The 27,977-nt window shown below is 52.1% G+C and overlaps 1 protein-coding gene across 3 annotated transcripts in view; it reads right to left on the reverse strand.

Moving 5' to 3' along the window:
• Positions 1 to 4,371: 4,371 nt before the first annotated feature.
• ATP2A3 (ATPase sarcoplasmic/endoplasmic reticulum Ca2+ transporting 3) overlaps positions 4,372 to 27,977 on the reverse strand; it is a 53,168-nt gene continuing 29,562 nt past the window's right edge. The window contains exons 10-21 of one of the 3 annotated variants that reach the window (XM_026063672.1): positions 27,725 to 27,856; positions 25,246 to 25,371; positions 23,490 to 23,708; positions 22,282 to 22,617; positions 21,910 to 22,130; positions 20,871 to 21,073; positions 20,574 to 20,659; positions 19,595 to 19,728; positions 19,003 to 19,120; positions 18,253 to 18,370; positions 15,907 to 15,982; positions 4,372 to 10,268 (exon numbers count right to left, since the gene is read on the reverse strand). In XM_026063672.1, the coding sequence (XP_025919457.1) occupies positions 10,193 to 10,268; positions 15,907 to 15,982; positions 18,253 to 18,370; positions 19,003 to 19,120; positions 19,595 to 19,728; positions 20,574 to 20,659; positions 20,871 to 21,073; positions 21,910 to 22,130; positions 22,282 to 22,617; positions 23,490 to 23,708; positions 25,246 to 25,371; positions 27,725 to 27,856 (1,845 nt within the window). In that variant the 3' untranslated portion in view covers positions 4,372 to 10,192. Of the gene's footprint in view, positions 10,269 to 10,313; positions 11,103 to 15,906; positions 15,983 to 18,252; positions 18,371 to 19,002; positions 19,121 to 19,594; positions 19,729 to 20,573; positions 20,660 to 20,870; positions 21,074 to 21,909; positions 22,131 to 22,281; positions 22,618 to 23,489; positions 23,709 to 25,245; positions 25,372 to 27,724; positions 27,857 to 27,977 lie in introns of those variants that run through there. The other 2 variants (XM_026063673.1, XM_026063674.1) reach the window with 2 other exon arrangements.

A 27,977-nucleotide genomic window follows, 5' to 3' on the forward strand; every position in this document is an offset into this window, starting at 1 on the left:
ACCTCGAGGTCGGACGCCTTTGGGGAGGTTCGGGCCGGGGGGGTTCGGCCGGCGCGGAGGCGGTGGGAAGGGGACCCCGAGTGTCAGTGACTGTCCCGGGGAGCGCCGGTCCCGCTCACCGCCGGGGCCGTCGGCTCGCCCAGCCAGTCCCGAAAATTCACAAATTTTCCTGGATTCCTGGCTCCGCGGTCGGTGCCAGTGCTCCTGGGTGGCGCGGGAAGCGGAGGAGCGCCGAGCTCCCCTCGCCCGGCCCCCAGCACCCCCATGCGCTTGGCAGAAACCCCCAAAATCTCTGACCCTGGGGCCCGAGCATCCAGCTTCAACGGCCCGTTGGGGAATTTCCTTTGCGGGAGGAGAGGGGAGCATCAGGGTCGGGGATTTCTGGCAGAAATGGAGGCTGCTTTCCCCGGAAAAGCTGCCCCCGGCGCTCCCGCAGCCGCTGCCCGGACTGGCACGCCGCACCACGTGCTCGAAGCCAGCACCGACGGCTCCACTCCGTCCCACCCGAGGGGGGACATTTGCAGAAATAGGGAAAAATTTAAGTGGCCAGGAAAAATGTTTCCTATCCGGAACATTTCTTTAACACTGGCACCTTTCGTTCAGCCCAACCCTTCAGGCGCACCACGAAGCTCGGGACCCAAAGCCAGGCGAGCCCACGTTATGAGCAGCGCGGTATCACCCAAACTTCCCGGTCTTAAGCAACAAGGAAAACTGTCCGACGGGGAGCCAAGAGCAAACACGAACCGCCGGTGCTAATCACACAAGATTGAAGCCTGATACCGCTATTGAGTAGAGCAGACAAACCTTATAAGCTTAGATATCTGTCAGGAGAGAAGCAAATAACTTACTGTATGAAACGAGGCCTTTTAGGGAAGGCTGTACACCCTTGCCAAAGCCATGGGGATAATGAAAATAGGACAGCTAAATTTAACAGCGAAATGACTTGTAAAGAAGCCACTTCTAACCTCCTCGCTGCTACTCGGAGTCAATAAAACGGTTATAGCATGGATTTAGCAAAAAATAGTTTCCATCAGGCGATAACACGTGTCTCCCGATTTAGGCTCTCGCGGAGCCACGTCGCGGCCTGCGGGCGCCGGGAGCGGGCGGCCTCGCGCGGGGCCCGGACGCCTCTCCCATGCCCGCCCCTCCCCGGCATTGCCGCCCGCTAAATTACTTTATAGCAGGTAACTCAGCAGCTCCACGATCCCATTGCTAAGCGACCGGCCCCCCAACAGCAGCTGCTCACCGCGGGCCGGGCCGCCGGGCTCTCGCGTGCCGTCCTCCGCGGCCGCCCGGCCCCGCGGCTCGGCACGGTGACGCCCCTGGGCCACTTGCGGGCTGCCAGATGGTGCCGGCACGCACGGTTCGGGCTGCTACATGAAGCCGTGTTTGCAGGACGTTGCCCTGCCCGAGCGGCACGGTCGCCTCGGGCGGTGGCCATCGGCGCCGAGGCCGAGCCTTCCTCTCCGTTTGCAATGAGCCACTAGGGATAATAAATATTTTACTGCAAAGGGTAAACAAGAATTAAAAAAAAAAAAAACAGGTGTAAACGGGGTTTTACGAACGCCCCTGTGTAAGGCGCTTACGCAGAGCGCTGCCCCGGGCCGGCGTCGCCCGTGCTTGTGCAAACACAAGCGGAGCGGAGCGAAGGCTGCAGCTCCACGGCCCTTTCCCACGGCCCTTTCCCGTGGCCTTGCACCGACTCGCCTTCAGCAGCACACCCGGGCACTGGTGTGCCAAGTATCCTCCCGTTTTGGGGCTGCAGGGCCGGAGCCTGCGGCTGGTCTCAGCCCCATGGAAAGTCGCTTCGGCTCCAGTGGGGTCAAACGCTCCCTCCGAGCGCCGGGAGGGTGGTAACGGCCCCCAGGACGTCCTGCTCTGGCTGCGGCAGGAATTTAGCCGGCTGCTGAAGCCGCTTCTTCCACTTCTTTGATATGCAAACTCAACCTCTTCTTGGGTTTGCTGAGCAAAAAATCCAAAAAATACTACTTTTAAGGGAGGTGCTTTGAAGCGTGAGCTCACCCTTGCTTGAGCTGCAACTTGCAGCTGATGCTCCCTGCCCGCGGCCCCGGCAAGGAAGGAGCCGCTCCCGGGAGCTGCTGGGGCAGGAAAAGAGGGAGCCTAACCCCCCCAACGCTGGACGCGAGCCCACCTGCACCCGCCGAGGCAGAGCCACCCGAGGAGGAAAGGCTGCAACGTCCTTGCAGAGAGCCAAAAGCAGCCAGAGACTCTCAGACGTTGCTTTCTCAAAAACGTCAACTCTGTCTTTGAAAAAAAAGATCATAAACGAAGCCAGTTACACACTCCAGACTCATGCCTGGCAGCGTCCGTAACGGCGCGCCGAATCCCAGCCCCAAAATCCGCAGCACGATGGGAATGTGAGGGCAGGGGCAAGACCACGCTCGGGAGCGGCGCCCGAGCCAGGTGGTGGCTGCGGGGCTTCGGGCTCCTTCCACCGCGCGGCGCGACCACCATGGCCCCGGCGGTGCCACCACCACCGGCCTGTTCCCGGCCAACGCGGAGACCTTGGCCACGGCGGTCGCCCTTGCAGCCTGCCCTCGCCGGCCACCGCGAGCCTTCGGGGCGCAGTGCACCGCCAGCGGCACGACGGGAAAAAAATCTGGCAGAGGACAACGAGCGAGGTCCTACGAAACAGCATGTTCAGTTTTATTTCCAATTTTAACTTGTTCTTGACCTCTCCTCACTCCTTCCCAGCAATGCTGGCCTCGCTCTGCCTCCGCTCTCCGCTGCGGCGCCCTAGCACAGACAGATGTTTCTGGTGGCATTAATTCCGCAGAAGTGGCATTTCAGTCCTGGGTTGCCACAGCAACACTTCTGACTAGAAATATCTTGGCAATGATTTAGCCAACTCCAAAGCAAACAAATTAAACGGAGATGCTGAGGAGACCTAAGGGAGCCAGAAGTCCTGCTCCCATCCCAACCGATGGGAATGCAATGCCCGCGCCCTTTGGGGCGGCCTGGGAAGTCGTGCAAGAGAGGTCACGGTGCACGGTGACCCTTCTTGGTGCAATGCCCGTTCTGTGGCTGGTGCCCGGAGGAGGCACGCACGGCAGCGCAGGGGCGGCCCGGAGACGGGTGCCACGGCGGGAGGGGGATTCGGTGCGGACCGCCGCGTGCTGAGGCGGAGGCACATCTCGAGGGTGCTCCACGAAGGGTGTTCCCGGGGAGCCAGGGCGGCTCGAGGCCACCCAGGCACAGCGCAGCTGCCCGCCCACTCCCGCACCGGACGTTGAGGGTAGGATGCATGAGACACCCTGAGGAGCCGGGTACGGACCCAGCACGCAGACCTGGCGTCCCTCTTTCTAAATGCAGACAAGTTATTCTCCCCTTTCAAGCCCAGGATTCGCCTGGTCACCTCACATCAACCCCTGCCCAACACCCCCCGGTTTTGCAGCTAACACTCAGCAGCACCGGCTCTCTGCAAGCCGGCTGGCAGCAGCCCACCCGTGGGGTTTAGCCTCCATCCCCTCCGTGGCAAAACAGCATAAAAACAGGATAAAATAGGGCCTGCTCTCCTTGGGGTAGCAACCTAATAGTTAGAAACAGACTGTTTGTAAAAAAAAACCTGTTTGGGTCCCATCACCCTTGGTCAGCACCTTTCTCAACCACAGCATCTAGCAAGGGAGCTCCAGGTTATCACCTTGGGGCAGATGTGCCTTGAACGGATGTCATCACAAGTTCAAGCTCGTCCCGAAACACAACCTCCAGCTGTGGCAGGGTTTTCCACTCAAAACATTACAATCACCAGAGCTCCGGGTGACCTGGAGACAGAAGCGTAGAGCCCCAAGTTTCTCTCGCAGCTTGCAGGTCTTGGGCCGTCCTCCAGGCCCAAACGGCCTGGACCAGACCCTTTGCTGGGATTTTGGGGCAGCTTTGATTCGTACGTGCTGACATCTCAGCCTGCACAGAAAAGCCTCCCACCACTGAAGGACTAAAAGGGAAGGATGCATTTGAGATCGCGGTGCATGCAGGACTTACTTCAAGCTACTCTCTCAGCTGAAGGAGATTAGGTGGGGACTGTTCTGGATACAGTCAAAATTAGCACTGTTGTTTGTATTCTTGTGCCCTAAGAGTGAATTAGCTGGTTCTTTAAAAATTCTCAACAGTCATATCATGCCACTCCTTTCCTTTCGCCCGTGTCGTCTGATGCCAAAGGCAGGCTCAGCTCCACTTCTAGTTTGGCTGCTACGAAAACCCACAAGAAATCCTGATCTGGTGAGTACAACTCCTTTTACGGCTGAAGAATGCCCTCAGGCACTCCATACAGCTCTTATGGGCTTCTGAATTTCCCCCAAACATGCGACAAACAGGCAAGAGAAGGGCAAGAAAAGCAAAAAAAACCCAGAGCCATCCAGTAAAATTGCTTTTATTTCTGTAATTTCATAAGTATAAAACAAATCAACCCAATATTGTGTGAACAGAGTGGATCATAGTTATGTGACCACAATGAGCCTTCTTACGTCTTCACAACACACCTGGCTATTTACAGTCAGACAAAGGACACAATTTAGGAAGCAGTAATTGAGTGGAAAAATATCTCTCATATAATAAAATAGGAAACCTTGTTTCTTTCAGTTCTACCCCTCAAATAATACCCTCCCCCCAAAATACAATGATTTACCTTTCACTACGAAGCACAAACTCAGAGATTTCTAGATTTGGCTGTTCAGGCATCATATATAAAAAATAAAAAATCAGCACGTTCCCCAATTCAAGCCATGACACTAATAGCACCTGCTAACAGCTCAATGGTTTCCCTCTGCCTCGTCCTTAGTGCTCAGATCAAGCCCAGCAGCCTCCGCACAGCTTGGACATGAGCCTGCTCTACAGATGCCTCCATCCCTCCAGGTTCACATAGGGACATCCAGGCTCATTTAACACCCTGTCCTTACCGAAAGCTGAACGGCACCAAAAGGAAAGGGCCCAAGGAGCACAATCTACCCTGTACACCTCCTCACTCACTCCAGTCCTGCAAACCCTTGGCCCAAAGTGCGCCTTACAGACACCGCTGCTGGACCTCCCATGGAGCGAAGCTTTTTTCCTCTGGTCCCACAAAATCAGCTCTACTGATCTGCAAGGCCCCCCCTGCTCGCCTCTTGCCCAGCAAAGGCTGGATACGCACTACCGAGAAAGGGGGATGCTGAGGGGTGTGGGGCAGAGCTTGCTCCTCCTGCCGGGCCACGCACAGCCAGGGAAGTGCCACTGGAGGGGGAAAAAAAGCCCAGGTGGGAGTGAGCAGGGACACGCGCTCGGAGGAGAGGCAACCAAAGGAATGGCCCGGGGCGTGGGTGGCGAGCCGTGGGCCGTGGGCGCCCGGGCGGCACGTGGCCTTGCCGGCAGGACCACGGACAGCACCCAGCGCCACCAGTTGGGCAACTGGGGCACCCGGGAGCCCCCCACCCGCGGGGCAGAGCTCCCTAACAGGGTGAGGGGGTGAAGGGGAAGAGGCATCCCTTCAGTTTTTTCAACTGGGATCTCCAGCTTCTTTTATTCGAGGTGGTGGCCACTCCAGATACAAACAAAAGAAAAAAAAAATCACAACAAAAGTTAGGAGCCAATTTGGGGAACTCCTGTGTGTTAGGGTTTCAGGAGAACCACAAAGCAACATGATCCCCAGGTCACTGAAACTCATGGAACAACTCCCACCGATGGGAACAGCCTGCAGGCTGAACCACAGGCACAACATTTATTTGAGGAGTGCTTGCAGAATGAGACCCTGACTTGTAAGCAGCACCATTGATCTGAAGTACAAAAGAGGGACCAAAATCTGCTGCTGAGTGGTCCTATTGCTTCTCCTGCTACTTCTGCCACACACCATGCACACAGTTAGCAGAGACTCTGGTTTAAAACCCCATCCTTCATTTCTCACTGGTGTTCCAGATTCATTTCTGTTACAAGAATGAAGTTCCCCAAGCCCTCTAACAAAGTCTATGCTTCCAACTTCCGACTTCTCTAAAACCTAATGGTACCATCCAGTCTTGGCTGAGCAGAACACTGGAAACACATGTAAGACATCATAGCAGTGCCAAAGTCTCAAAGACACAAATGAAAAAACTCATGGATTCAACATCAAGACCCTGAATCACATTTGGACCAGCAAAGAAATCACCTGATAGAAATAAAATGTAAGATGCAGTACTTCTCAGTATCATTTTTACCTCTCCTTCCTCTCAGTTGCTTCAAGTAACAGCTGCCTTTTTACATTTCTAACGTACCTCCCGATGGGATTATGTGCCACAGATGGAAGAGCTCATCCAACAATTGGCCACAATGATATGACATCCTGAAACAGCACAAGAGTTTTCAAAGCTGTTGCCCAACGCTCACATAGCTGGTGCTTGCTCAAGGGATGAGGGACCCTCGCCTCCCACCTTGAATTTACTGGTGCAACCCAACATGTTGACTGGCCCCTGAGAAAGGAATTTAAAGTGCTCACGGACAACCCCGCACTGCCATCCTGGCGCTTCCTCTGCAATGCATTATGCATGGTTGCTTCCCTTTGCCTAGGAAGATCTGCCAGAAGAGCCCACATATGGTAAAAGTGTTGCTGGAAAGACATTGAATTTTATTAAAGAATTCTGACTATGCCAGGCAGCAAAAAAATAATAATAATAAAAATAAAGTGATTCTTAAGCTCTGTTATCACAAAGGCAAAGATCCTAGCAGCTTTTCCCCTAGGTTGCCTTTTGTAACAAGCTCTTGGGCAAAACAGCTACACCAGTGTCCATCTCCAGTCTATTGCACACAACCAAACGCTTTGGTAAGACGCAAGACCCAGTCCAAAACCAATGGTCTCAGGTCTTTAATCTCCAAGTCTACAGAAGAACATACTCTAGCATGTAAAAGCGCCCAGCATGCTGCTGGTGACATACACTTAATAAATAACTACTCTATGATTTATCCTGACCCTTCACCAAAGCATAAAAGAAAAATAATTAGGTCTAAGGATATTTTTCTACTTTATTAAAATATTTGAACTATAAGCCTCTGTAATCAAAAAGCAGAGTAAAACCTGTCTTTCCCAACCAATGAAGGGACAAGCAACTAAAGAACAGAGGGGAAAAAAAAAAGAGAGATGTGTCCCTACCATTAAGAAATGCAGATGTGTAAAAATTGGTCCCTCTTAACAAAGGGGATGCCTGTTCCAGGTACCCTTAGTGCAGGTTTCATGGACTCATTATCAATTTTTTAAAGTGACCCAGAGATCTGCACTAAAAAGGCAAATGCAAATTTGCTGCTGCTGGAAAGAACAAGCCTTTGGCTGAGACATGGCTCTGATCTCTTGCACTCGGTGGCCTGGTATTTGGTAACTCACAATTGTAATCAGATGATTGCAGGAACAGAGCAGCGTTGCCAGGGCTTTCAGTGGTGTGGCATCTGCTAACAATAAAATAACAGAAACTTCATCTCTCTTAAAATAGCCTTTCTGTTACAGGGTTCATAAGGATGTTTGGCACAACCACCTTCATCTCTCTGGTGTCAAATAAGACCAAGCAAAATTACCAGCAGGAATTTAATACCAACTTAAAATTTCATGATTTTATCTCTCTATGCATGTGCCTGAAACACAGCTATTCTTTTTTTTTTTTAATCTCCTTACATCACAGAACTGTAATCATTATTCATTACTCATTACTGAGATCTTTACACAAGAAACTCTTGCACACACATATGTATTTGGGTAAAATTAATAACCACACACCAGACCTTCAGCTCAGGGGAAGTAGTGCCATTCTGGTGGTGCCACTCAGCACAGATGGACCAAAGGAGTCGCTGCTGGTGGGACTGGCCAAGGCAGCGGCGTCCCGGGGAGAGGCCACGAGGCAGCCGAAGTGCCCAGCTGGACCCCATACCACAGAGCAACATTGAACGGGGCTGGGATGCTCCGAATCAGGTCCAGCCTCCACCTTTTTCCTGGATTTTCAGCCTCCAGGAAACACAGAAGCAATTTCTTCTGAAGTCACCGGGCTGGTACTGAGTACACGAGAGGCTGGATTCAGGCCTGGATTAAATTCCCACTGGTTGTTTTCTCGCACAGAGAGATGGAGATGATCTGTACTAAAACAAGGTGAAATCTACCCTTTGGGGGAAAGGCAATCACACACAGATGGCACTAGTCTTACTGAAGCCTTATTTTGAAGGCTTAAGCAGTACCTGGGTCATGCCCTGGTCTTCTGCTCCAGGGCAAGCTTCATCCACGGTGAAAATAGCCTTTAAAGAGGAATTGGCTGTTCTATCGGATCACCAATTAATTCAATCAGACATAAACTGTTTGAAAAATAAAACTTCTTCAAGACAAAGTATAATAATATTTAAAAAAATCAGCAACAACCTTCCTGTAACCACAGAATATCTATAAAGATTTTTTTAAAGAGCTCCATATTAAAATTCCTTGAATACATTATATATTAAATACAGTTACAACATTTCATGCAAGGTTTTCTGTACATTAAATCAGCTCAGTAGTATAACAGTTCTGTACATTCCCATTGGTCTGGGGGCTCTACTCATCTTTTTCAATGCTGGTGATGGAGAAAAGAAAGGAAGGATGATTTTTGGCACATACTATACAGAAGAAGATTAGCTTGTTAGCTCTTGCCCACACAAAAGAGAAACAGAAAAGCACTGGAAGCTTTTAAGAGGCAAAAGTAAAATAAAAATCCCGACAGAAAAGGAGCAAAATGCTATCCAAACAACCTGGCTTGGTGCCATTGGGTATTCCAGGCTGGAATTTAAAAGAAAAGAAAGGCATGGTGTCCAGCTAACCGAGTATTATCAGGATGGGATCATGGGGAAAAGGGAGGAAAAGAGGAGGGAGCATTTGGAGAGCTGGGAAAGAAATCACCTAGAAACATATTCTCAGCTGATGCTACTCAATGGAGAAAGGTCAATATACTGGATCCCAAAATCCATTCCTGATTCACACACACTCACCTGCAGACTGTAATTCCTGCTGCAGAAACATCCCAAGAGGTTAAAATACAGCTGGTGCCTTATAAAAAGGGATTCCATGAAAAACACTACTCCCAGAGAAAGATTATATTATGTACAAGCATACATTCATTCCCATCTTGAAGGCAAATCATTGATGTCAAGGACGTCTTGTGCAAGACAGCGTTGTCCTCCCAGAGAACACAAAGGGGGACAGCTGCTTCTAAAGGCTTAAGCTCTGTACACTACTCCTGCTAGGGAAATATTGAAAAAATTAACCTAGTAAAGGGAGTGTGACCAGGAACGAGCGGTAGACATAAGGAATCCAAAGTTGTTCGTTCCCAGGTTTTGTTTAAATGGTTGGTTCTACAAGGAAGATGGCTACAGCTTAAATAGTGCAGGAGATCTAACAAGATGGTCTGTGGAGGAGAAAAGACAAGACTAAGTCGCGCTTTGACGTCTGATGAGCCTGAGAAGGTGCAGGGCTTTCCACAACAAGGAGAAAAACCAAAGAACAACATGATAAATAGGGAGATCTTCAGCGTCCGTCACACACACGCATGCACACACACGCAATCTCTACATATAAATACATGTCCACATCACCTACGACACTGGTAGTTATCCAGGATATAGGGCACCTAGCCTTGAAACCACCTTCAGACCTGCTGCCAAAGCATCTAGGCAACGCAGCTACCCTAGCACTGAGCCTAGCCCCTGCATGCGATGCGCTGGCGGACACCACCCAAGGGTCAGTGGCCGTAATCTGCTGCTGCCACGTGTCCCTCCTCATTTCCTCCCCTGCCCTTGCACAGATCCTAGTCCTTCTCAGTACTGAGAGCTGTCCTGGTGTTATCTCGCCCAGCTCAGGAGAGCATCCTCCCATCCGCTTTCCACACACATTCAAGTCTTGTTTTAAAACCAGACTCTCCCTCGTTGATCTCCTGTGAAGGAAGCCTTCACTAAGCTCACCTGTTAGGGTGAAAATTTAAAAAAGGGTCTAAAATTTTGCAGGAATAAATCCCCAAGGAACTGGGTTACGACGACTCAGTTACATATAGGTCCATCCCCAAACCATACTTCAGCTGTCCAGTAATTGCACTGTTATGTACAGGAAAAAGAAAGCTACGAAACAAAACAAAATCACTATTTCTCTTTTCGACGATTCACCCGCATTTGTCGGATAGTCGGACACATGCATGTCCTGCTGGCTTCTAGTGATGGTCAAACATGCAAGACTTCAGTCCGAGTTACAAGTTAGGGTTCCTTTATTTAGGAAAGTTTCCTTTGTGTCATTCACTTCTTGTCCTCTTCTCCTGAAAGAAAGAAAAAGAGAAGTATTGGCTAGTGCTCAAAAGCAAACCAGCTCTCAATTTTTGTTGTCACATACGGCCCTTCCTGCTTCACAAGCCAGGAAAGGACCTTGTACAGCATCCAGAAAGAGCCAGTCCTGTGGACGGCGCTCTGGCTGGAGCATTCGCTCTCCAGCTGCCAACAGCTCAGACCAGACAAGGAGGGGGTTCCCACGCAAGGAGGACAAGGCAGACCCCGTCTGCAGGTTTCGGGAGAAGAGACAAGTCAGAGTGAGGGGTACGACAGAGCTATGCAACCACAAGCAAGGGAAGGCGAATAGGAAGGGATCTTTCACCGCTTCTGACAGAAGGAATCACGGGCACCCAACGAACAAGGAGGTGGACACCTCGAAGCAAGGAGAACAAAGTTCTGCTTTGGCTCTTGATACGGCACGTACTTTGCTGGTGGAGCTCTTTGCTCCTGCTTCCCACCATCCTCCCCAAAACGCATGTCCTGGCCACAGCTGGCAGCAGGACGGGGTCTAGATGGACCCGGAGCCTGTGGCCGCTTCCAGGTCCAGCTTTGCTCCACACACTGGCTTAACTTCTGACAGAGCACTTTTATGACACTTTACATACAGAAAACATAGTTATATCCACGTATATACCACCCGTGCAACTAGCAAGGAACAAGCTACATGCTATTTCTACAGCGCTTCTTAGCCAAGTGCTCTGCAGGTACCAACAAATTTAGCTTCCTGATGCTCCCTAGGGATTGCACTACCTTCATTTTGCTGCTCAGGAGACTGCGGCGTAGACGTTAAGTGACGTGGCTCCAGTCTCTAAGGTAATTGCAACCTGTATGAGAGCAAACCAAGATTTTGTAGCTGCCGGTCCTCTGTTACAATCCCAAGGCTGCCCTTTTCCTTCCACTCCACCCTGTTGGTGAATGAACTAGAATATGTAATGTAATAGGCAAAATGTGGCCGATTCCATTTTCTGTTACGTTTTCTCCCTATATAGCAGGAGAAAACCCGCTAACTTGTTTGTCTGCCCATGGCATCTATCTATCTATCTTTCTTCTCTCTCTCTTTTTTTTTTTTTTTAATAAGGTGGCACTTTCCAAGATGACTTAGAAAATTACTTATGAATATTTTGACCATATTCCTTTATCTTTCATCTCTGCACGCATCACCAAACATCTCGCAGAGCTGACTGCTGTTATTATGCTCTTGACAAATAAAGGTCTTATCTGAGGTTACAAATTAGCCTCAACATTAGTGCTGGCAATCAGGTGCCTACATGCTTCCAGGGAAATAAATAAAAGGAGAGAGAGAACTTTTTTTTTCACAACTTCTTCCAAAATTTCTTTTCAGCTCCTTTGTGTCCTGATTTAAAGCTGATTGTTAAAATGGCAGCTTCGCTCTGGATGAGTTAATCCTACTACATTTGACCATTAAAAACCAACCGAAGCAAACCAGCTCCCTCTGCTCCTCAGGGAGTCAGATGGAGGTCTGAATTTTTGAGAAACTGAGGGCGATACGAGCCGAGTAACGCAAAGGTGCCGCTGCTGCAGGCTCCGAAGCTCGAGGCGATGATGGAGCAGGAGGCACCTCCCCAGGACGGCCCTGAGCTCCTCAAGCCTGATGGAGCCTTTGGAGTTGCCGATCTTCATTCATTATGGAGTTGTGCCCACAACTGGTCTGTGCAAACAGTTGTCCCAATGACATATGATGAGAGCCCCTGGCCAGGGACCGCCGGTGGGAACCTGGTCCTGCTGACCCCATGCATCTACAGACCTCCATGGCGCACAGCTTGGGCTGGGAAATGCACGTGTGCTTCTGCCGCACGTGGCTGGTGAAATGCAGAGCATCTGTGGCTCCCAGCTCCCGGCACGGGGATCAGGGGCGTCCCACTTTCCGCACCGTGAGCTGGGAGGCATGCCCTTGCTCCATCACCACAACCCCTACTGGTGACTTTTGAGCAAAGAAGTCCAAAAGTAGTCTACTCTAAAGTATCACCATGAGGGAAGAAGTGCAGAAGAGTTTTCACCCCAAAAAAGCCAGCTGAAATGTCGCAATTCAAAAATAATTCAGGCATATGTCTTTTAAGAAACAAGAAGAACTTGTAAGAAACCAAGAAGTTGCTTGGATGTCTCGGGCAGCTACACAGTCCCGCCAGAGCAACCGAGCAACAAAAAGGCAGTTATTTGGCTGGCCACAGCAGTTCCCCAATCTACCATACCTTGTGGTTGTGCAAACAGCTACACGGCCATGACGCACCGGGTGACGCAGGGACAGGAAGGGGGCACTTCTGCAGCACCGACACTGAACGTTTAACCACAGCCTTGGGCTCCCCAACCTCTCCAGATACTTTTGAAAATTCGCAGGCCTCTGAGCAAAAACACCCAAGCACACAGGCCTGCAGGCCTTGTAGCGAGTCTGAGATTTCCAAAAAACCTGACATCAGCCAAGTGCCCAGTGCCCACTTAATTTTAATAGGATCTAGCTCCCTAAATGCCTCTGTGAGGCTGTCCTCTCTGCACACCAGTGAGAGACTACAAGGTGGGTCCAAGGAACTATCTGCAGAAATAGCTGTTGGGGGCCGTCTCAATTCCCCCGATCCCATTTTGATCCTGCCTCACAACAACAAATTTATCAAGGCTGTCTCAGCCCTTAAACTCATGTAGACTTGCATCCAAACAACGGGAGCCCTTTTCCTGCGAGATCTGCTCTCCACCAGAAAAGCCAAGGCTTTGCAGGACATTTTCATTATTGCTTTTGACTTTTCTCTTACCGTGTTCCTGCAAAAGCAGACGCTGGGGGAGCGCGGCCGCTCGCCCGTGGCACCGATCGCTCCCTCAGTCGAGCTCTGGCAGCAGAGTGAGCTGCTGCAGCGCACGTGGCTCCGAAAACAAGCACCGCTGCCGCAGGGCCCCCCGGCAGCTTCAGCCGAGACGCCGGCTCCCAGGAAGAGACGGAAAGGGAAACAGGCTCGCATCCCTCGGGATCGGCGCAGCGGCGGCACCGAGCACTGCACCCCGGCTGACAGCAGCTTTGCTGCTCCCGCGGCCCAGCCCTGCAGCACGAGGATGTTTTCCTCCCGCGTTTCCCTCTGCTCTCCTGTTTCTAAAGCATGGCAGGCACCAAAAAAAAAAAAGAAAAAGAAAAAAAAAAAAGAAAAAGCCAGCAGCACTGTGAAGTCCCATCTAGAGAGATGAGATTCGCACACTCAAAGGTGCAGCAACGCTCTCCTCGAGAGCATCCCACAACTCAAGCGAACGACTTGGCATCGCGGGAAGCATTCCTTCCCCTTCCGCGCACGGCTTGGCTAAGGTAGCCACGCGCAGAGATTACCCTACAAGGGCACACCACGGCCTCGCAAGCGCAGTACCAGCTCTTCTGCTGCTCTCCATCTCCTGGAAAGAGGACGACTATTTTGTCCACACCGAAATTGCATTGCTACAACTGCTCGCTTGCTTCGGAGGGCCTTTTATGGACTGCTGTCATCTCCAGGTGTGGCCGCACCGGGGAGATAAGAGAGAGGAGGGCCCTTTTGCAAAGCATTGCAGCTTTTTTACGGTCAGAAACGGAGATCATGACCCCTGTATCTGAGGCTGTCTCTGACTGAGGTTGGGCTGAGGGATCTGGAGCCCTGGGTCTGCTCCCACTGAGCTGAAGTCACTGCCCCGAGCTGCACCGTCGGGCCACACACCGCAGAGACAGGCCCCCGCATGCTTGTCACTGCGCTACCACACCAGCAAACTGCTCTTCACGTGGAGGATTTCAAAGCATAAAGAAGAAATAAGATAAGAGGCCAAATTTCCCTCGGTGGTCAGGATGCTCGCACAAATGCACAATCTCTTGTTCAAATCAGCTTCTGCAGCAGAAGAGAGCAGAAAGCAGTGCTGCACGGGCCAAGGATGGGTGAAAACACCACACGGTGGCAACACTGACAAACGGAACAAGTTTGCTTCAAGATAGTGAAAATGAGAAGGACGATGAGAAGGTGCAGGGTGGGGGGTGACCAGAGGGGCACCAAGACGGCAGGGAGAAGTGGCTGATGGTGTACGGAGGGGAACAAGCACTGACGATTAATCACAGGGACTTGTCTGGATTTTATACCTTCTGGAAACCACTCGGAAAAGTGGCTTCTGCTTGATTTTGGCACAGATCCCTGGAAACCTTCCTTCTGCATGCCACAGGGCTGAGAAAGAGCGATATACTTACTTAGATACATAGGGGATGGCAAATATTAAAAATATCAGGTCAAGAGGTCCTTGAGGGTGGTCAGCTGCAAGAGCAAAACCCTTGCGAGCCCGTCAGTATGTATCTCTCTGAGAAGGACTTTGTGGAGGCCTTGGAGAACACCTCCAAGTTCCCAAACCGAACTTCTATGGGTCAGATCATGAGGATACAGCTCAATCATGCGCTCTCGTTGGTTGTCTCACACTCGCTTTGCTTCCCAAAACTGAGACAGCAGAAATCTCAGGGGGGCCAGAGATGGGTGAAGTCAGTGATAAATATGCAATGGATGTCAGATGAGTGGGCAGAGACATGTAAAATATTGAGACTAGAGTAAACCCTGAAGAGTCTCCACTTTCTTCCACTTCAAGGACAAAGAAAAGAAAAAAAATCAGTGGAAATACAACTTATCTAGATGTGATCAAAGTAGAAGCTTTTTCATGCGAAAACTGAGTCAGCAGAACTCACAGCTATAAATCCCCTAAGGACTAAGATTTGACCTGGAGAAACAGCTAATGCTAAATGACAAAAACATGCCGAGTTTTCAGAAGTGCTGAAGCCCTGAGCCACCCATAGGGAGCAGAGCGGGCAGCTGGGCTGGGGGCTTTTGGCCTCTCCGCTTGCAATCGCGCAATGGTCCCACGTCAGAGACCATCGCCCAAGCGCTGTCTTGCAGAGGCTAAATTACAGCCTGGCCCCTTGTGCAAACTGCCACATAAACGGCAGCTTTGCAAGCTTTTTAGACCTTCTTGTGAAGCAAAACACGGGAAGCCACTGCTAGAAAGAGGACCCCTCGTACAAGAGCACTTTTGAGGTGAAAGAATCAAGATTTTAGTTCTGCGTCACCTCCCTAGTTGGCATCCAAATGATGAACGCTGAAGCACATCATTGATTTCTTTTCAGCTCTTCTGGAAAGCCTGGCCTGGAGGCCAGGTTTCATATTAATGACCTATAACGCTTTTTTATCTTCATGACCTTTGCAGTGCTATATTACACATCTGGAGAGGAGAGAGCGCACTGCCAGACACTTTCCTTATTTACAAAGCTGACAGACACAGAAACTGGGATCCTGCTTGGCAGTGCTGTCCTGCAGCCACCGAGAAATCACAGAAAAAACAGGCAGGATGGGACTTTGAGAGCCTCCTAGCCACCACCGTCATAACCAGCTCCAGCTGCGTCGCTCCTCACCAGCCCTCCTCCACGACGTGACCTCCACCACCACCATCTCCCCATGCTTCACTACGAGGAAAAGCAAAACAGGGGCAAGAGATACCCCGATCACAGATACATCATCAGGTAGTTTTCAAAGACACGTTCACCCAGACACTGTCCAAGCAGGTCCCCACCACACATGACAAAGACTTTAGCAGCAGAACAGGAATACGGTATTCAAGGATGATGCACGTAAGAAAGCCAACCCTGTTTGCTCTGGAGTCCTGCAGGTTTTCAACTGGTGCTCCCCGCTCCATGTGTTTCTTACCGTCCTCAGAATTCCTGGCAAAAAAATCACAATACCACATTTAAAAGTGGTTTTTGTTTTAAGTAAATCTGACCAGAGGAATTAGGAAGATGCAAGGTTTTAATTATTTCTTTCAAACGGGATGATTTAAGCGTGATTCTGCCCTGTAGCTGTGACTGAATAGCTGCACTGGAAACTCTTGCTGGATGAGACACAGAGCGACCGGTTAGCATGACCAGCACCAGCACCATGACTGCGTGGATGGAGGTGGCTCAGGGGAACAGGCACGTCGGTAGCATGGCAGGAGGGACCCAAAAGCGGGAAATACTGTGAGCTGGTACGATCAGATTCAAAAGGATTGCACGTATTCCAGAAACAGCTGCCAGAAACCCCACTGGGCTTGGAGCTGTAGGTAGAGAGCAAAAGATAAGCCCTTCTTCAAAGAACATTTAGTTTTTAGAGAGAAATGAGAAGTGTGGGAGAAAGAAAGACTCATCCCCACACCACAGATGGTGAAGGGAAGACCAGGGGCATGCAGGGACTGTGACAGCCAAGAATTAAACTTGCTCGACCAAGTCCTAGCCCGGTGCCGCGCCGTGAAATTATTGCTACAGGCTTGTAATAATACAGTAAGCAGACCTGGGTGATGCAAAGTACCTGATCAGTCTGTTGAGGGATGCATCAATTAAATAAAAATAAGCAATTTCCATCCGCTCTGTAAAAACACAAGCCTGCCCATCTCCGTTTCTGGGCAGAGGGTTAGCTGAACAGTTGCTGTGGTTATGACTCAGCTCGCCACAGAAAGGAGAGCTGGTGCGAGCACCGCCAGCCCACCGGTCCCTGGAGAGACGGAGCGATGGGAAACGTGGCCGGGCAGGGCCATGCCGGCTTGCCCCAATTTCCCTTTCGCTATTCGCAGCTCTTTGCAATCGCACGGTTCTGCTGCAAGAGAAACCAAACCTCCGTGGGGTTCCCTGCTTGACATTTCCCCATGCAAGCGCGCTCGGCTTCTAAGCAAACAGGTTGCTGAGGGAGCCGGGGGCTCGTGAACGCCCCCAGCGCAGAGGCAGCTGCCCTCCCTTGGGGACCGCCCGGTCCCCGGTGCTGGTGCGATCCCCCACGACCCTCCTGCCAGGGCTAACCACACCTGCCTTCAGCCCTGAAACGCAGGAATGGATTCACACGATTTGCCTGCGCGGTTCGTAGCGGGGGAAGCGAAAGGGAGAGGGTTTGCTAGGACGCTGGTGGCCTACGGGGGGAGAAAGCAAGACCTGAGCAAGGCGACGGTGCGCAGCAGGGACTGGAGGTCACCCAGGGTGCTCATCGCCCACCCCAGGCCCCCTTCGTCACCTTCCCTGGGCAAGGACAGCCTTTCTCCTGCCTTTCTTCCTTCTGCTGTCACTGCCAGGGTGGGCAAGCACACCCTGGAAAATGAGTAAAATCTATTTTTCTGTCGCTGCCCATAGGCCAGGGCCCAGAGCGCTGGAGAGGGGCTAGCTGCCATGGTGGGCACGGGGCCCTCGGCCACCCCCGGTGCCCCAGCCAAGGCCTTCCACAAAGGCAGGGAAAACCTGAAGGCTTAACTCAGCACAGAGATATCACCCACAGCAACATCTTCTGCAAGAAATGAAAGAAAAGATGATATAATATTTTTCAGAGGGCTGTCTAAACACACGCCATGATTTACAGCGCAGAGCCCTGGAGCGCACAGGAGCCCAAGCCCTGGTATAAACAGGCTTGGCCTCGTCTGAGCTGCTTTCCTACCTCCGTCTGCCACCAGCCCGAGCCCTAAGTGGGGCTGGCCAATGGCAACCCCCACTAGAAACAGCTTTTAAGGTGTTTGAGTGGTTTGATCTGAAAATAGACGTGACAAACTTGACATAAGGATGGCCACAGAGAGGTGGAAAATCCAGGGAAGTGGGAGGGAAGGATTCCCGTTAGCAACCAGCGTTTGCTTCGTTTTTCTTTAAAGAGAGGGGATTTGATTCCCAGAGATTCAAGAGGAGCTGGATAAACAAACGTGGCAGATTTATCTATTGTTCCAACTTCTCGGGAATATTTCAAACAGATTTTAGCATCAACTGCTATGCCTGGCGTGGCAACCGGGAAGGAAGGGGGTGCTAGGAAAAGTCCATTTTTCACAGCATGCCACATTGGAGAAAGCAGACAACCATGCAGGGTGCAAACTCAACGCGAGTACAGAAGATGAATGAGGGGCCTCAAAGCCATCAAGCAACACCAAGCAAAGCGCCATGGAGCAAACACAGCATCAGTCAGCAGCTGTTTTCTTGCAGACCATGCTCACCGTCTAAGTGGTTGCGGGAAAGGTACTTGAGTCCTTCATCGAGCAGGATAACAGGCAGGGAAATTTTCAGTACAACCACCCACTGTGGCCAGCTCAGGGGGGTTACTTGGAAGATGAGCTGCAAGGCAGAAAGGATTTGACATGTTAATAGGGAAGGAGAAAGGATTTTTTGTTTTAAAGATCAGGTTAATTTCTGTTGTATCACCACAGACTGAGGCAAAGGTCAGCCCGGGTACAAGGACTGGGGGTCTAGGATTTCTCCGAGGTCTGTCAAGATCACAAGGTGGTTCCTGGCCAGGAGGAGTCAAAAGTGATGCCCCTCACCTCTCCTGAGCAGATGGGGAAAGTGAAGCACAGACTGGGGCTTTGCCTATGTTCACAGAGGAACTCGGGAGCAGAACGGGACACTCACACCCCTAGACACAGCGACCGCTTCACCTCACTCATCCTCAGGCATCAGCCGAGGAACCCCAGCGCTGGACTGCAAAGGGAGGCAATGCCTCCAGAAGGGGCTGAGCCACCTTCTGGAGGTATCTGCACCTCTTTGCATTGCCCATAAAGAGCTAGCTCAAGTAAGTGCCTCACTGGGACAGGGTGAATCATGGCCCCCATGTCTCAGGTCCTGGTCCTCAGGCGCTCGCCAGGAAGGATCATCCTGACAGCTTCCAGACACAAGGGTGCCGGGGGAGCTACTCGTCCAGGGAACGAGCCCACCATGAGCTGCACACGGAGGTATCACAGAGCACTTACAGGCATGGGCTTGACGTAGAGAATGAGGAAGTGCAGTGCCATGGACATGACAATCGCCCCCAGCAGCCAGATGTTGAGCCATGGGGGCATCCGTAGCAGCGACTGGTTCTCAGACACACTGCGAAAGCGAGGGGACAGACATTAGCCCAAATAACCTCTCGGCTCCACAAGCATGTCCAAGCTGGAAGGTTTCCACCTCTCTCCAGGATGCAGGGCTATACAATATAGCCCCCCTCTTCCACGTTTCAAAGCTTCAGTCTTTGCCACAATTTGGATTTGAACACCCACTTCAATACAACCAGCTACGCATGGATTAGGACTGGATGTTAACATGGCAAAACTCTACTAACGGATGCAGATCTAGTCATTCCTCCACCACTGTTAACAGTGACACATCGACTTAGAGGAATTTATTTACGGTAAGCCAACGGTCCCCTGCAAGACCACTCAGAATGGCTCTGCCGAGTCAAACCAAAGACCCTCCTCAGCCTCTATCCGTGCTCTGACACTGCCCACTAACAGATGCTCAAAGAAACCCCCCGCAGAAGAGGTGAGGTGGAGAGCACACAGGACTATCCTGCGCCAACTGTACCTGTTCAGAGCGTTGCACATTTCGATTGTCACCAGCACGGACAGAGCCATAGTGGTTGGATATCGAGACTCGAAGATTTCACAGTCGATTCCTTCAAAGATTGGGTTGTCCTCTGTACACCTCATAAAGTTCCTCTGTCAGCACAGGAAACTGTTCGTAAATACTTCGCAGAACAACAGTACCATATAGAAAAGGCAAGAAAGAGGTGGAAGAGGTAGACTGCTTTGTGGGGGAACACGGTGAACCTTGCTTGTTAGAGTTGCCATCAACAGCCTATTGTTCAGAGCAACTGATGGAACAGTATAAAGCAATCCACTGTTTGTTTTGATTGTGGCTTTGCACAGTTATGTCTGGATAGTCGCTAGGAGATTTTTATGTGCAGTTAATTAGTTGTTCGAGTGAACATGCATCTCCATCAGAAACAGATCTTCCATTGCACAAGACATTAGTTACAGAGCTGCGGCAAACCACATTGGACGAGAAGGCAAGGCAGGATAAAATGAACCTGAAGATGAATCCTTGGTGAAAGAGCTAACAAAGTTGGAGACAAGCCTAGACTTTATCTCCATACAGAGACCTCAGGCTCTGGCCAGGGCTCTGCAGCCTGGAAGCTGCAAGCTCCTCCTGCCAACCCCTGGGGACTGCTTCTCACCAAGGGCATGACGGGACTCTGTTTCCCATCGACCCGTTCAGACCCTACGGTAGTACAATTATTGGTCCATTTTAACCTGACATCAGATACAGGAGTTACTTTCAGTTTCTTTGGATAAAGTCCCCCTGCCTGTGCTGGTTGCTGACAGAAGCAAGATAGGAATATGAATCTGAGGGAGAATATTTGCTATTTTTCTTTAATTAGTCTTTTTCATTAGAAATTTGGGAATGTTACAGTAAGCACAGAAGAAAGGAGATAGAGACAAAGGCCCCAGGACCTGAATCCAAGTCCTTACCTGCTCAACACATCACCACTTTCCCAACTTACCAGCTGATAAAAGGAGACTTGTGGTCCCTCAGCATCATACAAGAACCACCAGGTTGCTGCCCCCACCGTTGCCAGGCCAACGTACACTGCAGCCGAAGAGAGAGGAACTCTTACCACAAGCACCGTGGTTGCCACACTATGATGGGGTGAGGACCCACAGCCTGTCCCCATGACTGGACAGACGCATCCACCCCACCAGACGTTACAGCGTGGGGCAGGAGTGCCAGCGGGCCCCAGGAGGAGCACGAAGGCCACAGCCAGTGGAAAACACGGCACGGCACGCACAGGGGCTCTTACCTCCGATGGCCAGATAGCGGAAGAAGAGCCAGCCGCTGATGAGGGGCTCCTTGGGGTTGCGGGGCAGCTTGTCCATGATGTCGAGGTCGGGAGGGTTGAAGCCCAGCGCGGTGGCCGGCAGCCCGTCTGTCACCAGGTTCACCCACAGCAGCTGCACTGGGATGAGCGCCTCGGGCAGGCCCAGGATAGCTGTCAGGAAGATGCTGCAGACCAAAGACCCAGAGAATCCTAAATTAGATGCCGTCCAGGGAGGCAGGGAAAAGTATCTGTATTGTCCGAGGGGAGAGCAAGCAGGTACCCTGGATCCATACACACCATACTGAATATTCACCCAGATTCCTGCAGCCAAACCCACAACTCCAGAGTCAGGAGTCTGAAATCCAGACCTGAATTTTGCAGTTACAATTTGTTTCACCGTTAAAATTCATTTCACAGTCAAAAACAACCTTTGAACTAACCATCAACCCACGACAGCCATGTGGTTTCCCATTCCCCATGCAGATATCCCTGCTGAAACACTAGCACAAAGGATTCCCAGGTGATCCCTGCTATCCATAAGGTTGTGCCCACATTGCTGAGGAGGGCTGATTTATGGAGAGAATTGTTTCATGGGACTGACGGGTGGGCAGGAGCAGGCAGCACAACACCACCTCACTGCATCTGTCCCGGAGTCCTCCCACGAGCTCAAGCACAGTGCACTGGCGTGACCCAGCAACAACAGCCTCTGTGCAAGTACCTGCATCCCTCAGCATTCCCTGGCTGTGCTTAAATAAGAAATATGTTGGCTTCTGGAGGAGCAGACTTGTTTATAAAACTATGAAAGAAAAATCTCTCTGCCCCGGGAAACGAGGTAGGGCATCCAGCACAGAGTCCTCTGGTTTGGTACTTGGGGTCACAATTTCGGCCAACGGGCATGCCAAGGGAGAGGAGGACACAGCTGGGCCCACAGGTCACTGCTCGGCACCCTAAAGGACACACCTCTCCTCTTATTTTCCCACCTCCCTCAAGCCGGGGCTCACAGGAGACGGGAAGCTCTCACCAAACGACCTCGCCAACGTTTGAGGAGATGAGATAGCGGATGAACTGCTTCATGTTGTTGTAAATGGCTCTGCCCTCCTCAACAGCAGACACGATGGTGGAGAAGTTGTCATCGGAGAGCACCATCTCGGCAGCTGACTTTGCCACGGCTGTGCCGGACCCCATCGCAATGCCGATCTCGGCCTTCTTCAGGGCAGGCGCGTCGTTCACGCCATCGCCGGTCTGAACGAAGTGCAGGGTGGGTATTAGAAGGACAGAATGAAACAGGCTGGGCAGAAAGACAAGCTTCAGGCATGAAAAAGCAAGCTTGGCCCGCTGAAACACAGTCCCTGCGCCTGCCCTCTCGCTGGGCTGGGACCGGCGCGGGACTCACCATCGCCGTGATCTCGTTGAAGGACTGGAGGTACTCGACGATCTTGGACTTGTGAGCGGGCTCCACGCGGGCGAAGCAGCGGGCTGAGCGGCAAGCCTGCCGCTGCGCCTCCGGCGGGAGGTCGTCGAACTCCCGGCCCGTGTAGGCCTTGTCCGCCACGTCCTCGTTCTCCGAGAAGATCCCGATCCTCCGGCAGATGGCCACGGCTGTGCCCTTGTTGTCCCCTGTGATCATGATGACACGGATGCCGGCTTTGCGGCACATCTCGATGGATGAGGTCACCTCCTTGCGGGGGGGATCCAGCATCCCCACACAGCCCACGAAGGTCAGGTTGTCCTGATGGTAAAAGGGGAGGAGGCACATTAATCTCCCCAGGCCTCCTCGGGGATGGAGCCATCTTCTCTTCCCACCTTTAAATCACCCCATGCACAGGGATCAAAGGACGCTGGAGAATTTCCCCTGCAATGAGCCAGGTCTTGCTCCCCAGTAAAATCACTGGGAAATTTCCTACTAGCTGCAACGAAGGAAGCCAAAGCTCTCCAGATGCACCCTGCTCCGTCTGACATGGTTCCCACTGTAACCCAGTTGCAGGGGGACACTCAAGTGCTTATCTGCCCCATCCATCGCACCTCAGATCTTTCCACTTCTCTCTCCTCATCCCTGTCCCTCATGGAGGTCCCTGAACACCTCCTGCAACAGCAGAAAGCCCCAGGTTCACCAGAGCTGCTCCTTAGGATAAAATCAAACTAGGGAGGCAAGTGCTTAGTGGAGGGGGACCATTCCCTTTGGGACCAGCCTGCCACATGCAGCTCTGCAACTGGGCTGGAAGAGAGGAGCTGAACTATTGGCCTGCTTGGATCCCCCGCAGAAACCAGAGAGCACATGAGAAACTCTGCTGGGGCAGTGGAAGTCAGTGGAAAATGCAGTTTTGGGAAGAAGGGAAGCTGCTGCAGCCTGTGAGCTGTGCTGCAGCAGGGGCAGCAATCACAGCAAGGGCATCACAGTTACACAGGGGAACAAGAGCAAAACCAAAGATGACCCTGTTGCTTGGGGTTCAGCTCCCTCCGGCAAACGAGACCAGGATTTTCCCCATGCTGCCTGCCCATCCCCTCTCAGATCTCCACTCTCCATCCTTGCAAGGGAGCGTGATAGCAAGATAGATCCTCCCAGTGCTACGGCACTGAGGCCCCCCGTTGGGTCTCCATTACCTCGTAGCGGACGAACTTGGAGGAGTCATCCAGCTGCATGGACTCCTTCCGGACAGGGGCGTCGTGGGTGGCCAGGGCCAGGCAGCGCAGTGTGTCGATGCCCATGCCCCAGTCCCGGACCCGGGACAGGATCTTCTCCCGGATGGAGGAGGTCAGCGGGACCCTGGCGGTGCCCACGCGGACATAGGTGCAGCGCTCGATCACGCTTTCCGGGGCACCCTGGGGAGGAGAGGAACTGGCCTCAGGGTGGCCCGACCACCCCAGGCCCCAGGCAGCTTCTTGCCAACAAGCTGAATTCCTCGAGTTCCCCAGAAATCGCCTTGTGCACCAACCAGACCTCAGCCCTGGCCACGATCTTGCAGATAGGCTTGGAGGCAAAGTGCAACCAAGGGTAAAAAGCCCTTTCAAATAGCTACAAGAATTAGAAACCGGAGGATGCCTGTCTTTTGCAAGCGCTGAAGAAAGTGACTGTGGGAAGGCAAAGCCCCAGAGCGCACGTGGTCTCCCTGCAAAGGCTGGTGAGACAGCAAGCTCCACGTCCTCAGTTTGCGCTAGGTGGCACCCTCAACCATGGCAATGCACCGCACGCCCGCCCGGCTGGGAGAGATGAACTCTCTTCAGGTCAACAGACTGACGAGTCCGGCCTGAGGGGGAAGTCTGTCTCACTCCTCTAGACCTACAGGCCTCCTCGAGTTACTCTGACAGCACCTATCCCATCTCAGGTCTGAAGGAAGTAAGGACAGTAGGTCTCCTCCTCCTACCAGGGGAGGATGCTCACAATGCCTGCGTGATTTAGGAACACATGTCCCATTGCCCTTTAACATCTCAGCATCACACCCCGGCCCTTTCGACCCTACGAAGGACCCTCAGCATTCCTCTAACGTAGCACTTGCAGAACGATACGCAATCCCACAGTTGCTCCTCTTAAAAAAAGCCAGCTCGCACAGCCGACAGCCAAGTCTACAGCTCCGGCAGCATTCAGACAATCCTGACCTGACCGAGAAGATAGAGTTCATCCAGAAGATCTCCAAGTGGGAACAACAACATATAAATCTTCTCAGAGACAGGGGGGAAATTCCTGCCACTTCTCCTCTGTTTCTTTCTCTTGGGAAAATAATTCCTTTAAAATACTGTTTTATTTCTGGTTACAGCAGAAAGTCGAAAGCAGCCCTCTGGGCATTACCAGAGCCAGAGGGTACAACCCATAAATGCAAGCCCCAGCGTTTTCTGCAGGGGCAGCTCTCCCTTGCCCCAGCACCCTTCACCAGGAGATCCAATTCCTTTCTTCCCTCTAAATGATCTACCTCCTTCTTCTATCGATACTGCAAAGACTCACCACCTACCTGACCACACCAGTTTATCTGCTGGCTCTTGGACCCTCTGGTCAGCTCACGGAGGAGACAAATGAAGCGGCCACAGAGGCTGGATTATGCCTGAGACCACCACGTGCTCCCAGAGAGGGGCACAGCTTCTCCTGCCTCGCGGCAGCGCTTTCTAACTGCATCTTTTGCTCCTTGATCCAACTTAGCTTCACTCACAGGACCTCTACACACACCCATACACACACACGCAGAGTTTTTCCTGGCCGTGAGGAAACACCAGCCTCCAAGGGCTGAAAATCTCCACCTTCCCATGAGCAGACCGTCGCCACCTTCTCCAGCATGAGCTGGGTCTCACTGAGGCGTGTGCAAGGCCAGGGGCGAGGGAAGAAGGCTGTGAACCCCCTCAGGCTGGCGAGGAGGACCTTGGCCCCTACCTTGACAAACATCTTGCTGCCGGCGGAGTTGTGGCTGGTGCTGAAGGGGGTGCAGTACACAGACATGGACTTGCGGTCGCGGGAGAACTCCAGGGTGCACTCCTTCTTCATCAGCTGCTTGATCACCTGCAGGGAGAAGCAAAGGCACGGGGCTCAGCGGCCTCCAGCACGTGGCTGCTGCTGCCTGACGTTGGCCAACAGCCGTGACAAGCGCACGAGCTAGGAGAGACCAGAGGGGCGATGCAGAGACATCCACAGACACATCCATCCCTACGCTAACGCAGTCGCAGCCGCCGGCATGCAGAGGCGCACACCCACAGACTCACACCTCCCTACGCCCTGCCACACCAACCCAACCACAAACCAGGCTCGTCACGTTTGCTACTATTAATAACTTAAGGAGCCAAGTATCTTGCAAGAGAGTCGCTGGCCCTCATTAGACCTATCCCCATGGCCGTAAAAGATTTACGAACACCTCCTCTTGCACGTCCATGTTAGCATCACGATGGCCGAGCCCCCTGTCCCTGGGAGGACACATCTCGTCCCAGAAGAGTCATTAACCGAGCAGGGCACTCGGGGCTGATTTGAAGCATATTCTGCAGAGGGGAGCTGGGATGTTAAATGACTATCTTGATTATTTGCGTCGCTTTGTGGTTGAATTGTTTATACAATCATTATTTTTTGTTGCTAGGAGGTTGTCATTTGTGACAAAGATACAAACAGGATGGAGAAGGAGCTCTGCTCAGCTGGCAGCGGCCTCAGAGCGCTCCCCAGCAGCGGATGCGTCCTGGCAAAAGCGGCACTGCAAGCAGACTTGTCCTGGCAGGAGAGGACAGCGTTGTGGCCGCTGGAGGGAAGGGCATGGGCTGTGGACACGATGCAGTGTTCAAGAAAAGCGAGTTGAGGCTGCAGCAGACGCAAGGAGGGCTCCTGCAGGAGCTGGCAGCAGGTGGCTGATCTTATCAAGAGGTGCAAAAAGGGGTTGCCTTGTTTAACCATGCAAAACGCAAGCTGAGAGCAGATCTGACTGCTGTCTATGGACACACGAGGGCAAACACCACGGGGCTCTCTAAGTAAACAGCGGAACCTAGCACAGGAGCAAACAGACACAAACTCCAGTGAACACGTGGGCAGGAAGTTTTGTAACCGCAAAAGCAATGAAGTTCTGAGTTTCTCAGTCACAGGAGGGTTGTGAGAGCCTCACTCGATGGGCTCAGGCATGGGCTCTCCAGCACCATCACCCGGGATGTGGCTGCAGGGACCCATGAGGGTCCCAACTGCGATGGTCCTCACGGGGCCTTCCACGCTCAGAGGGATGGGAAGGACACGTGGATGCAGCCAGCTGCTCATTCGCAGCACAGAAAACACCCAAAAATCCTGCTGGAGAGACAGGGGAGTGTGGAAGGGTCCAGCAGAGGATGACATGAACCCTCCTGCAGCACAAAATCAAAGTGTGGAGAGCAAAGGCGGCTGTGGCACCGAGGCGCAGGGAGAGAAGGAACCCTCTAATTGCCTGTGCACCGCTGCTAACAGCCGGGTAATGGAGAAAAGGAGCTGGAATTGCTCCTTGTGAGCCCCGGATAAACGAAGCTGGTAGCGACGACGGCAACAGATTTGCATGGCTGGAAAGGCAAAGGCCAAGGGCCATCTGCTAATTAGGGAGGAACGAGCGGGCAGAAAAGGAAGGCAGGTCCCCGGCACAGTTCGTGCCCTGGCACAAGCAGTATAAGGTACGTTTCCTCCATGCCCAAATAGAAGAGTAAAGAAAGCAGGCAAAGGCGATCGAACCCAACTCGGCACAGAGCACTGCTGGGCATCTGAGCAGGAAGACGGCGAAGCAAGAGCCACGTGCAGCAAAGCAGCAGAGCCACAGGACTGATTAAAGGCTGGGAAATTCCATTTCGCTTGTCAGAAAGGATTCAGGGGATTTATTATAACCCGCTCGTACCTATCCAGGGAGCAATTTCCACAGCAGAGGGCTCTTCCATCTAACAGGCAAAAATATTAAAAAAAAATCTAATGGCATAACACCAAAGCTGAGTAAATCCAGACTTGAAATAAAGTACATTTTAACTAGAAGGATAAGGAGACATTGGAGAGCCATAGTAGCAGTGGAGTAGCCATCACTGGATATTTTCAGATCAAAAGTAGATATATGTTTCCAAAGAGCAAGTCTAGTTCAAGCAGGAATTGTTTTGGGGGAGTTCTCGGGCCCATGTTTCATAGGTTGTCTGCTCAGATGATCCCAGTGGTGTCTCCTGGCTTAGCAGTCCATGAATCTCTGCCAGTGCAAACCAGAGGCAGCTACTGCACCATCTGCTCCACAGAGCACGACCCTCCGAACCAGCAAACTGCCTCCTGGGGCAGATCAGTCCCTCATACCGCCAGCGGTTATTGCTCAAATAACAGCCGCCTTAGAGCCCTGCTCTCCTTCCCCGTGCCAGAGACCACGGGAGCGCCGGCCTCCCAGGCTACTCACCGCATTGCAGGCGTTGGCTCGCTCCACCTTGGAGAGTTTGCTGGTGTCGGTGTTGAAGACGTTCATCTTCTCCACCAGGCACGTCAGGGCTGTTTCCGTGGCTTCTCCCACCTTCTCGTAGACTTTCTTTGACTGGAGAGCAGAAAGAAAGGAACGGTGGCACAAGCTTTAGGGCACGTCTCCTATCTCCAGCTCCAGGGATGCTTTCCTTCACTGCAGTGTTCCCAGGATTCCCCGAGCATCGTCCGAGCAT

Source organism: Apteryx rowi, unplaced genomic scaffold (assembly GCF_003343035.1).
Source record: "Apteryx rowi isolate R43461 unplaced genomic scaffold, aptRow1 scaffold_20, whole genome shotgun sequence".
In the NCBI taxonomy this organism is placed as follows: domain Eukaryota; kingdom Metazoa; phylum Chordata; class Aves; order Apterygiformes; family Apterygidae; genus Apteryx; species Apteryx rowi.